At 47.0% G+C, this 17,409-nt stretch overlaps 1 protein-coding gene across 1 annotated transcript in view; it reads left to right on the top strand.

The window, feature by feature from the left end:
* KLHL3 (kelch like family member 3) overlaps positions 1-16,520 on the top strand; it is a 45,651-nt gene extending 29,131 nt beyond the window's left edge. Inside the window, exons 7-15 of the mRNA XM_030957636.1 lie at positions 2,205-2,321; positions 3,292-3,441; positions 6,017-6,134; positions 6,850-7,047; positions 7,945-8,046; positions 11,724-11,852; positions 15,155-15,295; positions 15,507-15,650; positions 15,884-16,520. Of these exons, the coding sequence (XP_030813496.1) occupies positions 2,205-2,321; positions 3,292-3,441; positions 6,017-6,134; positions 6,850-7,047; positions 7,945-8,046; positions 11,724-11,852; positions 15,155-15,295; positions 15,507-15,650; positions 15,884-15,912 (1,128 nt within the window). The 3' untranslated portion in view covers positions 15,913-16,520. The remainder of the gene's footprint in view (positions 1-2,204; positions 2,322-3,291; positions 3,442-6,016; positions 6,135-6,849; positions 7,048-7,944; positions 8,047-11,723; positions 11,853-15,154; positions 15,296-15,506; positions 15,651-15,883) is intronic.
* The last annotated feature ends 889 nt before the right edge of the window (positions 16,521-17,409 follow it).

The raw sequence follows: 17,409 nt of genomic DNA, 5'->3' as shown, positions 1-17,409 counted from the left end.
TCCTCCATAGAGTGGGAAATTTACTTCTCCCAAGCTCGGGACTGCTCCTGCAGCCAGGCAGGTGCCAGCTGCTACTTCAGCCTGTGCCTCAGCTCTAAATCAAGCTGTGTGGGCAACTGCTTCGCCCATCCCAGCCTGGCAGCAGGTCCTGCATGGCTGGAGGGTCCCAGGGGAGCGGCAGCAGCTGCTCGGGGTTTGCAAACAGATGTGGCCTTTAAATAGAGATATTGCTGTCTTGGATTAAAACCTTTTCCCCTTCTCTGAAATTAGGAATCAGAGCCAATGGATGGTGCCAGAATCTGATTTTTTTTTAAAAATGGTTATTTTTAGAGTAGGCACAGCAGGGAAGCATCAGTGCTTGCCTGACTCAGGAGTGGACGCCAGCACCGAGGAAGCAGCTTATTCCTGGTGCACATTCCTAATGCACATTTGCCTCACCTTCCTTTAGACTTGCTCACTGTCCTCCTGACCTGTAGCTGGGTATGTCCCAGCCCTGTAACCCATTCTGCAGCTCAGCCTTTGTGCAGAAGACATTAATGAAAAGCCTGTTTGTCGGCTAAACATTTGCTTTATCCTCCTTCCACAGTCATTTGCAATTAAAAAAATCTCACAACAACCCCGTTTCTACTTTAAAGGCCTGATAGCCAAAGTTAAAATGTTTGTTTGCTTATTTATTTTAATTTTAAAATACTTAAAGGCTCTGCAGTGGTTATTCTCCTCAGCATTTGCTGTGGTTTGATTACACTACTCCCTGTTGGGTTGCTCAAATCCTCATGGCAGTGTCCTGAATTCCAAACAGTTCAGCAGGAACTTTGTTGGCACAGGAAATGAGGCTGGTGCTTTACTGCATTTTAAAAGTATATAGTTTAGCCTAAGAGGAAGAAACCCCTTTCTGCTCTGCATCTCCTTCATGGCAGGATGTGTCTGCCAAGGCCCCCTGCAAGTACATTTACCAGCAACAATTGGGGACTGAAAGATGGTGCCCTCATTTTTGGTTGATTTTGTCAAATTAGTGACCTTGGACCAAACAAAATGGTCTCTTGGGGAGTGATGGGCGGGATGGAAAGAAAGAAATAATTATCTGTGCAAATTGGCCTGACCATTTAGTGACCCTGGAAGGAAGCTGAAACCAAGGGTGCTTGCCTGGCATGCTGGAGGAAGGGCCAGGGATGCCTTTGGGGGAACAATGGGACAGATGGGGTGTCTGCTCAGCCCCCCTGAGTAACTGGGCAGTGAGAGAGCTTGGGCAGTGTTGCCTGTAGATGTGGCTTATGTGTCAGAATTTAATTCTGTCTCTGTGGGGAAGCTCCACTGCAGTGATCCAGATCCTGCTGTGCAGCATCCGAGACTGCATCAGCCCCTCTTCCTGCCTTGCTGGGTGTTTCAGGAAGCCTTTCCCGCTGCTGGTGACATTTTTAGGCCTTTCTTTTGTGAGTGAGGCTCCCAGTTACATAAGCACATGTATATTCATCCAGGAGCCCACATAGGAGGCTTCTCCTGAGCCAGGGCTCTGCCCATGGGGCTGTTTGTGAGCACTTTGTCACGGGCTCCAGCTCTGGATGCTTATCTCAGCCAGCTGGATCTGGAAGTAAAACTAGATTTTGGTTCAGACCAGAAGCCCAGTGTGCCTTTGTTCCCCAGCTGGGGTATCTGAGTATTTTTAGCAGTGAAATGCAGGCAGTGCAGAGGCTGCATGGCTGCAGGCAGGGCTTGCCCTCTGTGTGTGTGGGGAGCTTGTCCTCAAGACTTTTTGGTTTCTGGGGGCTGGTGGAACTGGTGCAGTGAGTGTAGTGACTTTACTGTGTGGCCAGGCTCCTGGAGGAGGGAGATCTCTGTTATCAGGAGTAATTGTTGTGGCTGATTTCATGAATAATGTCCACTGCAAATGTCAGCAGGCTCATTAAGTTTCCTGGCTGCCTTCCAGTGCTCATGTCCAAGAGGTATATGATTGTTCTGGACATGCACTTAGCTCTGGGAGTGATACAGCACATCTAGATGTGAGGCTGCTTGTTAACATGCATGGTCAGCTCAGCTCTTTGCTACAGTGCTGCTTGTGCTCTGTGCAGCCACAGCTTTTTCATCTGTTTCATAGAGATCTTGCCCCCCTTCCTCTGATGCTCTAAAATCACTATGCTGCTGATTTTGGGTGGGTGACTCTGCAAGGAAGTTGCCTCTTCCCCATTTAATTGTATTTATCTGTGTAGGTCTTTGAAGCAGTTATCTCTTGGATCAATTATGAGAAGGAATCTCGCTTGGAGCACATGGCTAAGCTGATGGAGCACGTTCGCCTGCCCCTTTTGCCCAGGGATTACCTGGTACAGGTCAGTCTGCAAAGAAGTCATCAATCAAAAACCAGCCACTTAAGCTGCTGGCTGCTCCTTAATCAGTGGCTTGGCTGTTTGTGTCTGAGATGGGTAATTTGGTCTGTTGCTGAGTCTGTAAACAGAAGAATAAAAGCAAAAACTGAGTGGACTCTGAAATCAATGTGAGCTTCAGAAACCTTTTTGAAAATGCTCTGCCAGGCAATGCTGGGGCAGAGCTGCTGTCCCTCTAGGGGAAATATTAAGTGGATATCTTGTGATTTTCACCCTGAAAATGCTGAAGTGGTGGTGTTACAAGCTCATGCAGCTTTTTTTCTGTCATGCACAGGCAAAACATCATAATGGAAACACATAATGTGTGATAATTTTGGTTTAAGATGTGTGCTGTGCATACATATGGGTCTGTGTGGCTGGCAGGGGAGGCACTCTGACTCAGTCTGACTTGGAGATTGTTCTTCATAAATGAATTCCTGGCATCTGGGCCTAGATAATGAGCTGAGAATTCCCAAAGAAGGGGTTGGCATTTGGGCTCTTTGACTGCGATGCTTTTATCATATGTCTAAAAAAAAATCAATACAATTGGTATAAAATTGGTATTCACAAGATGAACCCATCATGGTTTTGCTTTTCTTTCATCTGTATCTTCTAATGGAATAAAAGATACTGCCTCTCCTTAAAAATTCTGACTCAGATAAAAGAAATCACTTTGTATCCAGACTCCTGGTGAGTCAAGTGCATCAAGTGTTTGACAGAGGGTGATAAAATACTCACTTCTTGTGGGTGATCTTGGGAAAAAGTGAGAAACTTGGATGTTACTGCATGTCTTTCTTTGGGAGGAGCTGGAAGTCTGTGTTTGTCTCCTGCATTTTTTTTTTTAATGTTGGTACATTTGAAGGGAAATTCCAGGTTACGAAGCTCCTTGTGACCTGTGCCAGTGTAAATGATCTTTGTTGTGTGTGCACGTTCTCAGACAGTCGAAGAAGAAGCTTTAATCAAGAATAACAACACCTGTAAAGACTTCCTTATTGAAGCCATGAAATATCATTTGCTTCCTCTGGATCAAAGGCAACTAATAAAGAATCCCAGGACAAAGCCAAGGACCCCCGTTAGCTTGCCAAAGGTAAGCTGAGCTTGTCACTTCGTGTCACCTCACCCCTGTGCCTGGTGGCATTTTCAGTCCTTTGACAGGAGATCCAGAACTTGCTGTGTTACTTTTTACTGACTCAGTGGTTGTGCTTGGAAGTGTTTTACTCCCTCTTCTGGCACTGCTCGTGCCCAGCAAGGAGACATAATTAAGCTGAATAAGCTTAGATAAGCCCTTAGGGGAAGGAGTATCTCTGCTCTTGAAAGGTTCTGTCAGCCTCAAGTGGCTGGTGGCTGGCTGGGCTGTGGAGTGGCTGCTGGAGTGCTGGGAGGGCTGCCTGAGCTGCTGCTGCCTGGTAAGAGTGTGTGGAGCCCTGCTGAGGAGGTCACAGTGGGTGTCTCTTCCTTTCCTGTTTCCATAATCAGAAGCCAGGAAAGCAGGAAACAGCACCCAGCCCCGTGGGCAGGAAGTCTGAGGCGAATTTCAATGGACTCAAAGCAGCAACTGAATAAATAATCCTTGTTACTCCCCACGTTTATCCTGCAGGCGTGGGATGCTCCAGCCACCACTTTATTAGTGAAGAAAAAAGCGACCACAGGAGCTTTTCTCTGTGCCCCAGAGGTAAACACAGTGTGGCACAGTGTCTCAGCAGACTGCCGCTGAAGGTGCTAGTAGGCATTTGGAGATTCCAGGACATCAAAAGCACAGTGTGTTATTTTTCCAAGCACAAACAATAATGAGGTTGCTTTGTGGGATGGTCTATGAGATCTGTGCTGTTTCTGATATTTGGATGCTGGACTGTCCTTTGAGAAGTTGTGGTTTTGCAGCATGTGGCAGTGTGTCAGTGTCCTTTCTGCCTGCTGTGGCTGAGATGAAGTTGGTAGAGCACAGCTTTGGGGCCATGAAGGGCTGACATGGCCCTTGTTCAAGGACTAAAGTAGTTAAGGATAAAAGGAACAGCAAATCAGTGAGTTCAGAGGTTCTCAACATCTTTTATAGCATGACCTATGAGTACAAACCCAAATCCTTCTGCAGGTCTCTCCTCCCTTCTTTTTGAACTGTGAAGAAAGGGAAGGAGGTGATGATCTTTCAGCAATCCTGTTACTGAGAAACTTTCATCTGGCCTGTTGGTCCTGCTGATGAGGGATTATTGTCTGCTGTGAAATCCCTTAATTCTGTAATCGTGTGGAGCCCTGTGGCTTGCCATGGGAGACTGTTACACAACTAGCAGTCAGGCTGTTAATTTAGATTTAATTTGGTTCCTAATATCATGTTCTCATCTTTGTAGATCAAACAGGCCACTATTTCCATGCTCTTCAAATTCTTTAAATTGCTGTCTAGCTCTCTACTTTTAAAGCAACCTTGCTTGGAGTTGAGTTTGCTATCTGAGTGACCCCAAGTGACAATCTTATCCCCTCAGCTACTCCCAGCTGCCTTGCAGAGGCTAAAGCCAGTTTTCCAACCACTCTTTTTCTATATTTGAAGCCCCATTATCTTGTTTCTAGCTCCTTGGCCTTGTGAAAATCAGATTGTCTTGGGTGATGTTTGTCCCCCTGATTTGCTGTGCTAAGGGGAGCCAGTCCTCCCTCTTGATGGCTGTGGAGGGTTGAATGAAATGGGTACTGAACAAAGTGCAGGATAGCTGCTTGCCAGTGCAGGTGTTTTGGGGGCTGGCTGCCTGTGCAGGTGTTGGTTTGCAGTGCCCAGCTGGGGCTCAGAGCCATGGGCACCCTGGAGTGCAGAGCTGCAGGCTCCTGGCACCCGTGTCCACCGGGGATTTGCCTTCTGGCAGCAGATAGGGCAGATTTAGGAAGGACCACACTATATACTGCCCAGATCTTCTGGTCTTCTCACTTTCCCACCAGTGTCCACCCCTTGCTGTTGCTGGTGGTGGAGTCTGGGGCTGGATGAACCCTTAGTCTGACCCAGCAGGGTGGGTCCTCTACTCCTGAGGCTGCCCTTGACCACCTTGACATAGTTCTTCCCTACCTGTAAGGAATTCAGGGTTTAATTCCTGCATTTCCTGCAGTACCTGTGGCGGCCAAAAGCCTTAATGAAGCTGACAAATCACATCCTTCAGCAGCCCAGGCCCCCCAGGTCGTGACAGTTCTGGTGATTTCCCTGAGTGTCGCCTTCCCCGCAGGTGGCACCGCAGCTGTCACGTTTTATTTGCTGAGTGGCAATGATTATTTTTAGCACCACCATGGAGATAATGACTAAACAGTGGGCTGCCAGTGGAAATTATGCTGGAATCTTCTTCACTTAAAAATACTTTTGCAGTGAGTCTTGGGTATGCTGTGGTGCCAAAAGGTTTTGTATTTCAAGGGGAAATTGGGCGAGTTGCCCACCTTGGACACAGTGAGGAAGGGTAAATGGGGTGGCATTTAGCATGCATTAAATTGGAGAGAAATTTAGCATGCATTCAATTGGAGAGAATTTTTTCTGCCTTGAAATATAATTGCCTGAAATAAGTGTCCCTGCAGAGGCTTCTAGCTGACCTTCAGCACGTTTTGGCAGCTGCTCTTGATCGGGTTGTGTGATGGTTTCTCTGCAGAGAGCAGCTGCCCAGGGTCATGTCTGAGGTTTTCTAGCTCTCCTCTTCCCTCTGCAGGTGATGATTGTGGTGGGTGGGCAAGCACCCAAAGCCATTCGCAGTGTGGAGTGCTATGACTTTGAGGAGGAGCGGTGGGATCAGGTTGCTGAGCTTCCCTCACGGAGATGCAGAGCAGGTAAAGGGAACTTTTGCTGCAACCTTCTTTGTTTCCCTAATGCAGCTCTTCAGCACTGGATGGATCGTCCTTAGTCCTCCCTTTAGTTTCCTCTGTGCCCCTGGCCTCAAGCAGCTCTTTCTTTTTGCCATGCCTTCTTCTCCTCTCCCTACAGACATCTTTCCCTTCTTCTTGTTCAGGTGGATGTCCTGCTCTCTAGTGGGGTTGCTCCTGCCTGTCAGCCCTCCCACTGTCTCCCCTTTGTCATCTCTCTCTCCTAGCTGTTCCTCCATCAGTGTTTCCTCCCCTCCTCCCCCGTTGCTGTCTTGGCAGCCCACAGGGGTCCAGCTTTTCTTGCTGGTTTCCTAGTGAAAATCAAAGGAGCTGAGTCAGTCCCTCTTGGTGCGGAGGAGTGGGTGATGGAGAGCAGATCTTTAAGCTGAAAACATCTGACAGGGTTGTGAATGTGGCTCACCATTTGGTGTTCCCTCTGGCTCACAGAATTACTCACTCAGGTGTGAGCTCCATCTGTGCCTTATGCTGCCATGTTTTCATGTGCATTCCACCTCCCACATGACACGCATGTTTTATCACGCTCGACGTTAACCGGCAGAAAACGCCGATTGACCTCAACCCGTGTTCCGCTCTCCCCAGCTGCCTTTCACACCCTGGCGGGCCAGCAGCAGCATCTGGGCAGCTCCAGAGAGCTTGCTGCGACCCCCTCTCCCCTTTTCAGGCGTGGTGTTCATGGCTGGCAGTGTCTACGCCGTGGGGGGCTTCAATGGCTCGCTGCGGGTGCGCACGGTGGACGTGTACGACGGCGCCAAGGACCAGTGGACGTCCATCGCCAGCATGCAGGAGCGGCGCAGCACGCTGGGGGCTGCCGTGCTCAACGACCTCCTCTACGCCGTGGGAGGCTTTGATGGCAGCACTGGTAGGTGGCTGGGCAAGCACCAGGCACTGCCTGGCCTGGCAAAAGGGCTTTCGGAGGCCCTGCAGAGATTGCAGAGCTTTAGAGCGGTTCTTGTGCCCTTCCCCTAGGGTTCTGTAGAGAGGGAGCCAGAAATGGGGTTTGGTGTGTGTTGTAACTATCCATGTGCATGTCCTGATCTGTCAGTAATTGCAGAGAATCTCACCCTTATAATTTTCTTTTCCTTATTGTTTTCTTTATTTCTCTGCAATAAACCAAAATTATTTTATTGCAGAGAATCGCACCCTTTATTATTTTCTTTCTTCTTATTATTTTTAGAACTGTGATACAGTTCTTTCAGCCTCATTCTCTGTGTGATTATGCTTTTTCTGGGCTGAAAAGGGATTTTTTTCCTTGTTTCAGTTAAATTTTTCATAGCAACATGAATAAAATACTAGCAAGGAATCTTACAGGGATTTGTCTTGGCATAGCTGCATGTTTAGATTCACACCTCTGCCTCTGCTGTAAAGCTCTGCCACTTGGTTAAGCCCTGAACTAACTATTGCAGCAGGGTCTGGGGGAATTTTTAAACTTTTGCATGGATGTCTTGGAATGCTTGAAAAGATGTCGGGCTTTGGGCTTGGAATTTGGACTCTGCTCACCTTGGTGGACTCAGCACATTGGAGAGGCAGCAGTCCCAGGGCAGGGGTGATGGGGTAACAGTTTTCCCAGCCACTGAAGAAGTGGCATTGACATGCTGGTGCCAGCCTGAAAGGCAAGGGGTTAGGAAGTGGGGTTGCAGGAGCATGGTGGGAATTACGGGCTTGGGAGGAGGTGGAAGGCAGATGAAAGTGCAACACCAATCTTTTTTTCTTCTCTTTTTTTTTAATTAGAAAACCTGTGTATCCCCTTTTTAACTAGGTCTGGCATCAGTTGAGGCCTATAGCTATAAAACCAATGAGTGGTTTTTTGTGGCTCCCATGAACACAAGAAGAAGCAGTGTTGGAGTTGGAGTTGTGGAGGGTAAGAAAATGAGCAGCCATTTCCATCAAGCAAATGTTACTTGTCAAACAGAAGCCTGAATGGTTAAGTGCAGTAGGAGGGAATGGCAAGAACTGTTCCCTATACCAGTTGGGAAAGATTGATTTTATATTATGTAATTGCTGCAACTTTTTTTTCCATTCTCCTCTTTATCTTGGTGAAAAATCGTGTGTAGCTTTCCAAGAGCCTCAGACCTGTATCAGACTAGCCCGTGCCTCCTGTGAATGCAATCAGGTGTGTGCAGGTTTCTTTGAATGCAAATTCTGCTGGGCTGGTTCTGGCTGATGAGAGCCAGCTCTGCTGTGCAGTGGATGCTGCTGCTGCTGGCAGACACTGTGTGGATGGAATACCCATCATGGAAAATCTGCTCAGCCAGAGAAGCAGGAACAGAGTTTGTCCCACAGCCCCAGGCTGGTGGTTTGGCAGGAATACTAAAACCTGTGTTTATTGACATCAGGCAGAGCTCTGCTGAGGTTCCTGAATGAGCAGGGGCTGAGGACAGCAAAGGCTGTGGCAGCTCAGAGAGAGCTGGGAGGCCGGGCAGGAGGGTGGCAGCTGCTGGCACCTCTGTGTCAGCACCAAACTCGAGGGAGCTGGAGCTGAGCAGCTTGGTTTGGACTCAGGAGAATGAAAAGGTTAAGTAGGAGCCATTTCTTCCTTTACAAAATCTATTCTGAAGCAAGTGAAAGGCTTTATTTGAACTTGTCTTTAGTGTGGCATAGTACTTTCCTGTTAGTGCAGAGCAGCTTTGGCCCAAGCCTTGTTATAAACCATATAAACCATGATTTACAGTGCTTTGGTTGGACCTGTTTGACTGGGAAGTACATGGAATATGTTAGTGTACATGAAATCTGTTTATGTGAGAAGAGCAAGGAGATAAAGTCAGACTAAATAGTGGTCATTAACTTACATTTGCATATTTAAGAAGCACAGCCTTCAAAATTGGCCCATGCTTGGGAAGTGCTGGGCTGCTGTCAGTCATTGGATTTTATTCAAGTGGCTTGAATGCAGAAAAAGTATTAAATATGGGCCTGAGAGATTCATTTCTATCGACAAATTTTCTGCTGGAGACTCATTAAATCCTTTTCCTTTACTTTTTTGAAAACACAAGTAAGTGCTACATATGTTGGAGTCCATGATAAAAATAATGAGAGCATGTGATGGGCACAAAAGCTGATCATACTTGTGTAGGGAACAAGCTGCAGCCTGCAGTTAATCCACAGGGTTCATCTGAATGTGACAAAAATTGATCTGATGATCAATTATATACTGAAAATACCTAATAATCTATGTCAGCCAGGGGAATTGATCTTGTCTTGCCTAGATTGGCACTCTTGTCTGATTCACTGACAAAGACCAGGCAGGACCAACAGCACAAGTAAGAGTTTGAAATGTTCCTAGAGACAGGGAGATGCAGAAGGAGGTCATGAGTGGGCCTGAGGGAGAAAGGAAAGAGCCAGCCTGTTCTTGGAGCCTTGCAAACAGCCAGGAACAGGAGGATGCAAAAGCCTAAGGCTGAAGATGACTGCTGGTGGGAGTCTTATGCATGCAAAAAATTGCACAACTCATTCATGGTCAGATTTTGCTGTCATTGATTGAGAATTGATATAATTTCTAGGTTTTGTACAAAAATTTAGGTTAGAATTTCTCTACGTATTTGTCGAGCTTTTTTAATTGTTGTTCATTGTAGCATCTAGGAGACATGGATTTGAACCAGAATGCCTTGTGCTGGCTGCTTTAGTAAGAAGAATCCTTCTCTGCCCAGAGAATTAACTGCCTCAATGCAAAGGCAGTGATAGATGATAGATGATACAGGGAGACAAGGGAAGAGCATCAGTCAGGCCTGGGAACAGAGGGCACAGTAAAGCATCAGCCCTGTTTCATGTATGATGCAGTCCCATGATATCTGAGGTGCTTCTCTGGTCTCAGTCAGTGTGTGTCTGTCAGCTTTCAGTGAGCTGAGGCAGGGAGGGCTGGATACCCCAGGAGACCCTCACACCATGGTGTGTCCTGTGCTGTCATCCCTGGGCACAAGTGACTTGCTGGCTTCAGCTGCTCACAGCATCTCTGGGTTTCCATTTGGCCCGAGTTCTACAAAGTCATCTCTGGGTTTCTTTGAAGGTATTATGTTACTATAAAAAGCTATTTTGTATTTATTGCTCATGTGGTGCTGTAATTAATGAGCAGTGACAGCCATTGAGCACACCTGAACAGGGGGAACTTTCCATCAACAGAACACAGCTTGATAATCCCTCTTCTCCTGGGCCAACAGTAATTTGGAAAACCCTCTGGGCTGCTGACTTCTGATTAAGCTGTTGTGGTGTATCCTTGTGTTGCTGACAGTTTAACAGTTTTACAAACAATCACTCCTGTCTGTAAGCCCACTCCAGATGCTTTTTTTAGGCTTTTCCCCAGACATCCAGCAGGTTTATGTGGTATTTGTGAGGTGCCTTGGACGATGGAAGGAAGGAAGGAATCTGACTCCATGTTCTTAGAAGACTAATTTATTATTTTATGATATGATATTATATTTAAGAATACTGTACTAAAACTTTACTAAAGACTAGAGAAAGGATACAGACAGAAGGCTACAAAGAATGATAATGAAAACTTGTGATTCTCTTCCAGAGTCCTGACACAGCTGGCTGTGACTGGTTATTAAGTAAAAACAATTCACATGAAACCGATCAAACAACCACCTGTTGCATAAACAATATCCAGACCACATTCCAAAGCAGCAAAACACAGCAGAAGCAAATGAGATAATACTGTTTTCATTTTTCTCTGGGGTTTCTCAGCTTCCCAGGAGAAGAAATCCTGGCAAAGGAATTTTTCAGAAAATATGACAGGTTTAGGCGTGTCCCCTAGAGCCACCTGAGGCAGGGCCTGTCCTGGGCTGTGCCTGTGGGTGAGCCTGGCTGTGTAAGAGCCTGAAGGAGAGATGTGGGACTCCAGGCAGCTCTTCAAAATGCAGTTTATTTCATCCAAGGTGTTACAGCAGTCCAGGGTCATTGGTGATGGAGCCTGTGCCTGCAGCTGTCACCTCGAGCTGCAGGCAGGCCTGGAGACCCTTTAGCTTTGGTTACATTGCATTATATACTTTGCTGAGCATCTTCATACAGTAGACCCAATCTACACCTTACCTTTTATCTATAGCCTATCATAACTAATATAATTACCATTTTCATGTTACTGTTCTCCAATGACTAAAAGTTACAACATCACAGTTTAAGCCAGAAGTTGTTTTTCAGTTTTCTTGCAGTGGAAAATTCTGAGACCTTTTATCTACCTGCAGCATTTGCTGACTTGTTTGCCTGTGCTATCTTTCTGCTTGGTGAAAACATCTTCTTGTTTATCCTTTGCTCTAAGTGGGTTTATCCTTTTGCTGTAAGTTATAGAGGTGGGTTTATCCTTTTCTCTAAGTCATAGAGGTGGGTTTATCCTTTGCTCTAAGCCATAAAAACCCTTCCCAACTAACACACCCTTTGCCTCCTTGGTTATCCAGTAAGACCAGCTCAGCAATTCTTTTCTTCTACATCAAAACTTGCTTTCATTTCCATTCCTTGAGATTCTACATTCAAAAATCTTTCTGCTAAGCATACCTGTGGCACTTTGTTGCCACGCCTCCCCCCTTGCCAGCAGGGCTGTGTGTGTTGCAGGGAAGCTGTACGCGGTGGGCGGCTACGACGGCGCGTCGCGGCAGTGCCTGAGCACGGTGGAGCAGTACAACCCCGCCACCAACGAGTGGACCTACGTGGCTGACATGAGCACGCGGCGCAGCGGGGCAGGTACCGCTCAGCACGGGCACCGCCGTGGGGTGTGCAGGCAGCGCCAGCATGGGGAGGGATGAGAACCTCGACTCCGTGTTTCAGGAGGCTGATTTATTATTTTATGATATGTATTACGTTAAAAGATATTTTAAAGCTGCACTAAAAGGATAGAAGAAAGGATTTCATCAGAAAGGAATGATAATAAAATCTTGTGACTGACCAGAGAGTCCGAGACAACCGGACTGTGATTGGCCATTAATTAAAAACAACCACATGGGACCAAGCAAAGATGCACCTGTTGCATTCCACAGATGCAGCAGATAGTTATTGTTTACATTTCGTTTCTGAGGCCTCTCAGCTTGTCAGGAGAAAAGATCCTAGCAAAAAGATTTTTCATAAAATATGTCTGTGACATACCACCTGCTCTGCTCACACGCAGGGAGGAAAAGTGGGATTTGCCATTGCTGGCCTTGCAAGTGCAGCCTCTTGTGTGCCTTACTTCCCATGAGGGGTGAAAATGTAATGCCTTGGAATCTCTCAGCAGCCCTCATGGCTTCTTGTATTGCACTAAATAGTTATTTAGTTGTTCGCACTGGGTGTTTTGGTAATTTGCACTGTTCACATGATTTGTATCCTGTGACGTCGTGGTCTTCCCCTTTTTCCCCCTCATCTGTGTAGGATAATAAAATCAATCTCAGATTTTCCCTTCTTAGCTAGTTTTTAGTTGATTTTTTGCAAGAGTTGGTGATCTGGAGGATTAGAGGAAAGGACCTGTTGTAAAACGATTGGATTCTAGTCTCGATGGTTTCTAATTTCCTACATGATCTTGGGCCAGGCAGTAATTTGTCTTTGTGATTGTTCCTCTCTGAAAGAGAGAAGAGCTCTCATGCACTGCATTCAAAATTATCTTCAGGAGAATGGGCATTTGTCACTGTTGATCTTAAGGCTCAGTATGTGCTGTGGGTCCTCCCTGATATTAAATTGTGCAGGAACCCACAGGAAGGCCTGGGGGCTGCTCTTTGGGGCTGAAATGACCCAGCAGGTTGAGCTGTGGTGGGAGTTCCCTTTTGAGCTGGGCAGGTTGAGGCTGCTCTCTACACCCTGTCTCTCTCTCCTCACTCCAGTATCTTTTCTGTAGCTCCAGGTGAGGTAAATATGGACACGCTGTTGGTTTGAGTTCTGTGGAAGAGGTTTGTGGTATCTGCTTGATGCTTAAACCTAGTCCAGTGCAGCCTTCCAGGAGAGCAGATTGAGTTTCTCCTTTTCTTGGCAGTGTGTTGAAACAGCAAGAATTTTGTAGCTGTAGTGAAATGGATTTTAGTGAGTTGTCTTTGTTGGAAACACTCTGAGTGCTGCTTTACAAGTGTTTCTCCATATAGCAAGTCCTTTGTTAGGAATGCTCATACTCCCGTGCCAAACTTTGCAGTTTTCTGTTCCCCACCTGAGAGCTGAGCTCCTCAGGCTCTGCTTGTCCCACAGAGGCGCCTCCAGCAGGGATGGAGGGGACTGCCCAGTGCCCCTGGCCACCAGCAGTGCTGCAGCACAGTCTGCTGTCCAGCTCCAGCAATGACACCGTGCTCTGTCCCCGTGCTGACATCTAGTGTGGCTGGGGACAGGTGTCCCCAAGTCCCTGGAGGCACTGGGGCTGTGGGGATGTGCAGGTGCTGCCCAGGTTTTGTAGAATTATACAGTTTTTTAGATTGGAAAAGACCTTTAAGATAATCAGGTCCCACTGTTAACCCAGCACTGCCCTGTTCATGCTAAACCACATCCCCAGGTGCCACATCTGCACATTTGTTGAACACTCCAGGGTTTGCTGGACCAGCTGTGTGGTTCATGCAGGGATGTCCTGTCCCTGCATGCCCTGTCTCACTGCACAAGGAGGCAGTTTCATGGAAAAAAGCTTGAGCATTTCTGACTCTTTTACTCTCTTGCTTGCTAAATTAGTTTACTCATTCAATGATTTCTTACAAGTATAAAATTTCCACTAACAGCTGAATATAGTCAAATGCCAAGGTGCTGCACAGCCAGGCTGCTGGGCTCAGATGCAGTTAAGTGACTTTCCATATCCCAGTAAACTGGGAGACAGCTGCTCCAGCTCAGGAGCCAGGACACACATGTGGATGTGTTCTGCTCTTCCCAAGTCCTGCATGTGGAGTACTTCAACCACACCAAGGATGTGGCCCAGTAAGGTGGATATTTGTGGCAGTTAGAGATTAATTGTATGTTTTTCAGAGGTGAACCATGAATCCCAATGTCATATTAGGATTTCAGCGCCTCTTGGTACACTGAGAGATGGCTGGCCCAAAACCAAACCCAGCAGTAGCAAGCTAAGATAATTTGGACAGGGGAGAGGTGACAGTGGTAGATTTATGTACCTGTCCCCAGATGGGGATGCTCCTGATGGAGCTGCAGAGCCTCAGTGGTGCCTGTTCTCTGGCTCAGCAGCTCTTCCTGCCCTCTCCTTTCCTGACCAGGAGAAATCCTTGCACAGGGACCAAGTAAAAAACCTGTTGCTGTCAGGCCGGCAGGGCCCTCTCCTTCCTGCTCATGGTTGAAATGATGTGATTCAGATCTGTTTCTGTTTTACTAACATCCCACCTTGTTAATTTTAATAGAGGCCTTTGAACCTATTAACGAAGATATGTTGCTGGAAGTTTTAACTCTCACGGATTGGTGAACATTTTAATTAACTAATTTACTTAATATTAGGCAGAAGTAGCTTTAATATCCAGGTCATTCCCAGAGATTAGGCCAGGGGCCTTCAAAAATGGCTGAGAAGGTGGCATTGGAGGCACCTTGTCTGTGCCAAGTGCTGCCAGGTTTTGGGGTGGGAGTGGGAGGAGAGGAACCAGGTGGCAGCTTCAAGAGCTGTAAGTTGTTGAGGAGAGGAATATCATCCAAAGGATGAAGTCATGTGGCACAATGGCAGCAGGAAAAACAAGTCAAAGTCCTGAAAGGGGAATCAGGCTAAAAGCAGAGGGTCCCATGGCAGAAAATATCAGGCAGATGGAAACAAGGTGGGGTGGGAGGCAGAGAGGAAGTCAGGGCAAAGAGATGGAATAAAGGCAGAGAAGCATCATGGGACTAGACTGCTGGTCTTGGATAACCTGACAGCTTCCTAAGAGGGGACATCTGCCAGGCACTACTGTGCAGGTTGCTGTAGTGCCATGGGGTGGGCGGGGGCAGAGCTGATCTTGGTGCACATGTGGCCCATGCTTTTGGAAGTGCCTTGGAGAGGCCAAGGCCATGCCCAGTAGCAGAAGCAGGGATGTGCAGCCCTGTCCCTGTGCTGTGGCTGACCTGGCTGTGCTTGGCAGGTGTTGGTGTGCTCAGTGGGCTGCTCTATGCCACTGGGGGCCACGACGGGCCCTTGGTGAGGAAGAGTGTGGAAGTCTATGACCCAGGGACAAACACCTGGAAGCAAGTAGCAGACATGAATATGTGCAGAAGAAATGCAGGTAAGCATGATAAGCCTTGCTGTGGTGGTTGGCTCAGTTGTCTGTGTGTGGTTTTTAATGCAGTTGCTGTGCTTGTGGTGTATGTGGTGTATGTGTTTAAAAGATAAAAATGGGAGTTGAGGGATCTGCTTGGGGGTGAATCGGAATGTGGCAGCAGCGTGCTGTGGGGGATGAGTTGGCTCCTGTCTCACCATCTGTGCTCTGCTTTGAGGGGTGTGTGCTGTGAATGGTCTCCTCTACGTGGTGGGAGGCGATGATGGTTCCTGTAACCTGGCCTCGGTGGAGTACTACAACCCCAGCACAGACAAGTGGACGTTGTTGCCAACCAGCATGAGCACAGGGAGGAGTTATGCAGGTAAACAGGCAGTGGGAGAGCGGGCAGCAGTGGGGTCATCCCTAAACTTGAGGACTGTGCCCCCTGAAGCTTTAATTTTACTTTTTTTGGTATGTTTTATGTTGATTTCAGTAGAAGGAACTTTCACAGAAGTGGTAGACACCTCCCTCGTTGCAGGCTTTGGCTTTGCGGGATGATTGTAGCAACGCAGGAGCTGCTCCCACCATAACTGTGTCTGTCTGTTCTTACAACAGGTGTGGCTGTGATTCACAAACCCTTGTGACACATGCTCAAGCCAATGTGAGGAGCAGAAGTGAAGTGGATCCAGCTAGGTGGTGTTGGGAAGATGACTGACCTCTGACTTGACCCATCTCATTGCTGTTCATGTCTTAGCATGACAAGTGATACGTTGCAAGCATCATCCACTCTGCAGTGGATTGCATAGCCAAGTGAAAATCCCTCTGGGGACGTGTTCCATGCTAGACACGAGGTGTTGCTTGTTATCTGTGGTGCAATCAGCTGTTCTTCTCGATGGCATGTGTCCTGAGATAAACACTGTGCTTGGACTGCAGGCACGGGATTTTTTGTGTGAAACAAAACTGCTACGTTTGGGCATGTGAGTGAAAATGAATGTTTCTGGATTTCTTCCCTACTGATGCTCCGTGCACATTGTTGATTGAACTACTTACTCACTGTGCCTGGAGGGTGGACTTTAATACTGGCAGGGGAAACTTCTGAGTTCCAGCAGAGAAAAAAACAGCAGAAATGGACTGGAACAGGGTGGTCTGGCTCGAGTGTGACGCTGTCTCAGCCGTACGTTTGTACATGCCACTGGACTGCTGTATGTATCCCTGAAATGCTTGTGGAAATAAACACCATGTGGTTTTTCTACTTGCCATGAATGCTGTGTGCTGTGCGTGCCGGGACCTGCTGGGCAGTGCCTTCCCTGGGGCTGAGCTCTCTGCACCTGAGCCACACTCAACTTCCCAGCCCCACACAACACATGCTGCTTCCACGGGCTTTGTTGCTCCTGTGAAACAAATGTTGCTTGAATAGAAAATGTTCCCAGCCCACACTTTTCAGCTGTGCTGAAAGCTTCAGTTCTAGCTTTGTCCAGCATCTCAATGCCATTTCATAATAGAGCATTTAGATGTTAAAAAAAACCCTTATGGTGCCATTAATGAAGAGACATTCCGTGCAGCGAGAGCCCTCTGTCACCCAAGCAGGGATTAATGAGCCAAGTAAAATACCTGCAGTGTTTTAATGCTTCCAGAGCAGGGAGATTAACTAATCACTGTCACTGTAATTGCTATTTTAGTCTTGCCCTTACTAAAAGCATTCCTCTATTAGTATGAAGAACTCATAAGATTATTCAAAACAGACAAATCTAGATCCAGATGTAAGGGACCTGTCTTGCTTATATACCAAATTCTTAAAGTTTTCTGTTTAAGAAGATGTTTGACTTTAAAATACCTTTTTGTGTCTCCCTATGAGCTCTGACATGCTTCTGCATACAGAGGTGAGCTCCTAAAAGCTCCTCAGCTAAAGAGAACTAGTGAAGAAAAATATTTTCTCTACTCTTTTTCTTGTTGCTTGGGTTTGTTTTTCTTCTGTTTTCCCCTTGTAGATCAGCTGAGGCTTTTTGTTGTGGGCAGCTGCCCAGAGTTGTTGTGCTGGTTTCTGTCTCCATAGATCTGCTCCGTGTGACCTTTGACAGTAGAAAAGAAAAATACTTAAAAATTTATTTCAGAGGGGTCCAAGCTGCATCATCTTGTGCTGC

The sequence above is a fragment of the Camarhynchus parvulus genome, chromosome 13 (genome assembly GCF_901933205.1).
Source record: "Camarhynchus parvulus chromosome 13, STF_HiC, whole genome shotgun sequence".
Classification (NCBI taxonomy): Eukaryota; Metazoa; Chordata; class Aves; order Passeriformes; family Thraupidae; genus Camarhynchus; species Camarhynchus parvulus.
This window is presented reverse-complemented; position numbering and strand designations above follow the sequence as displayed.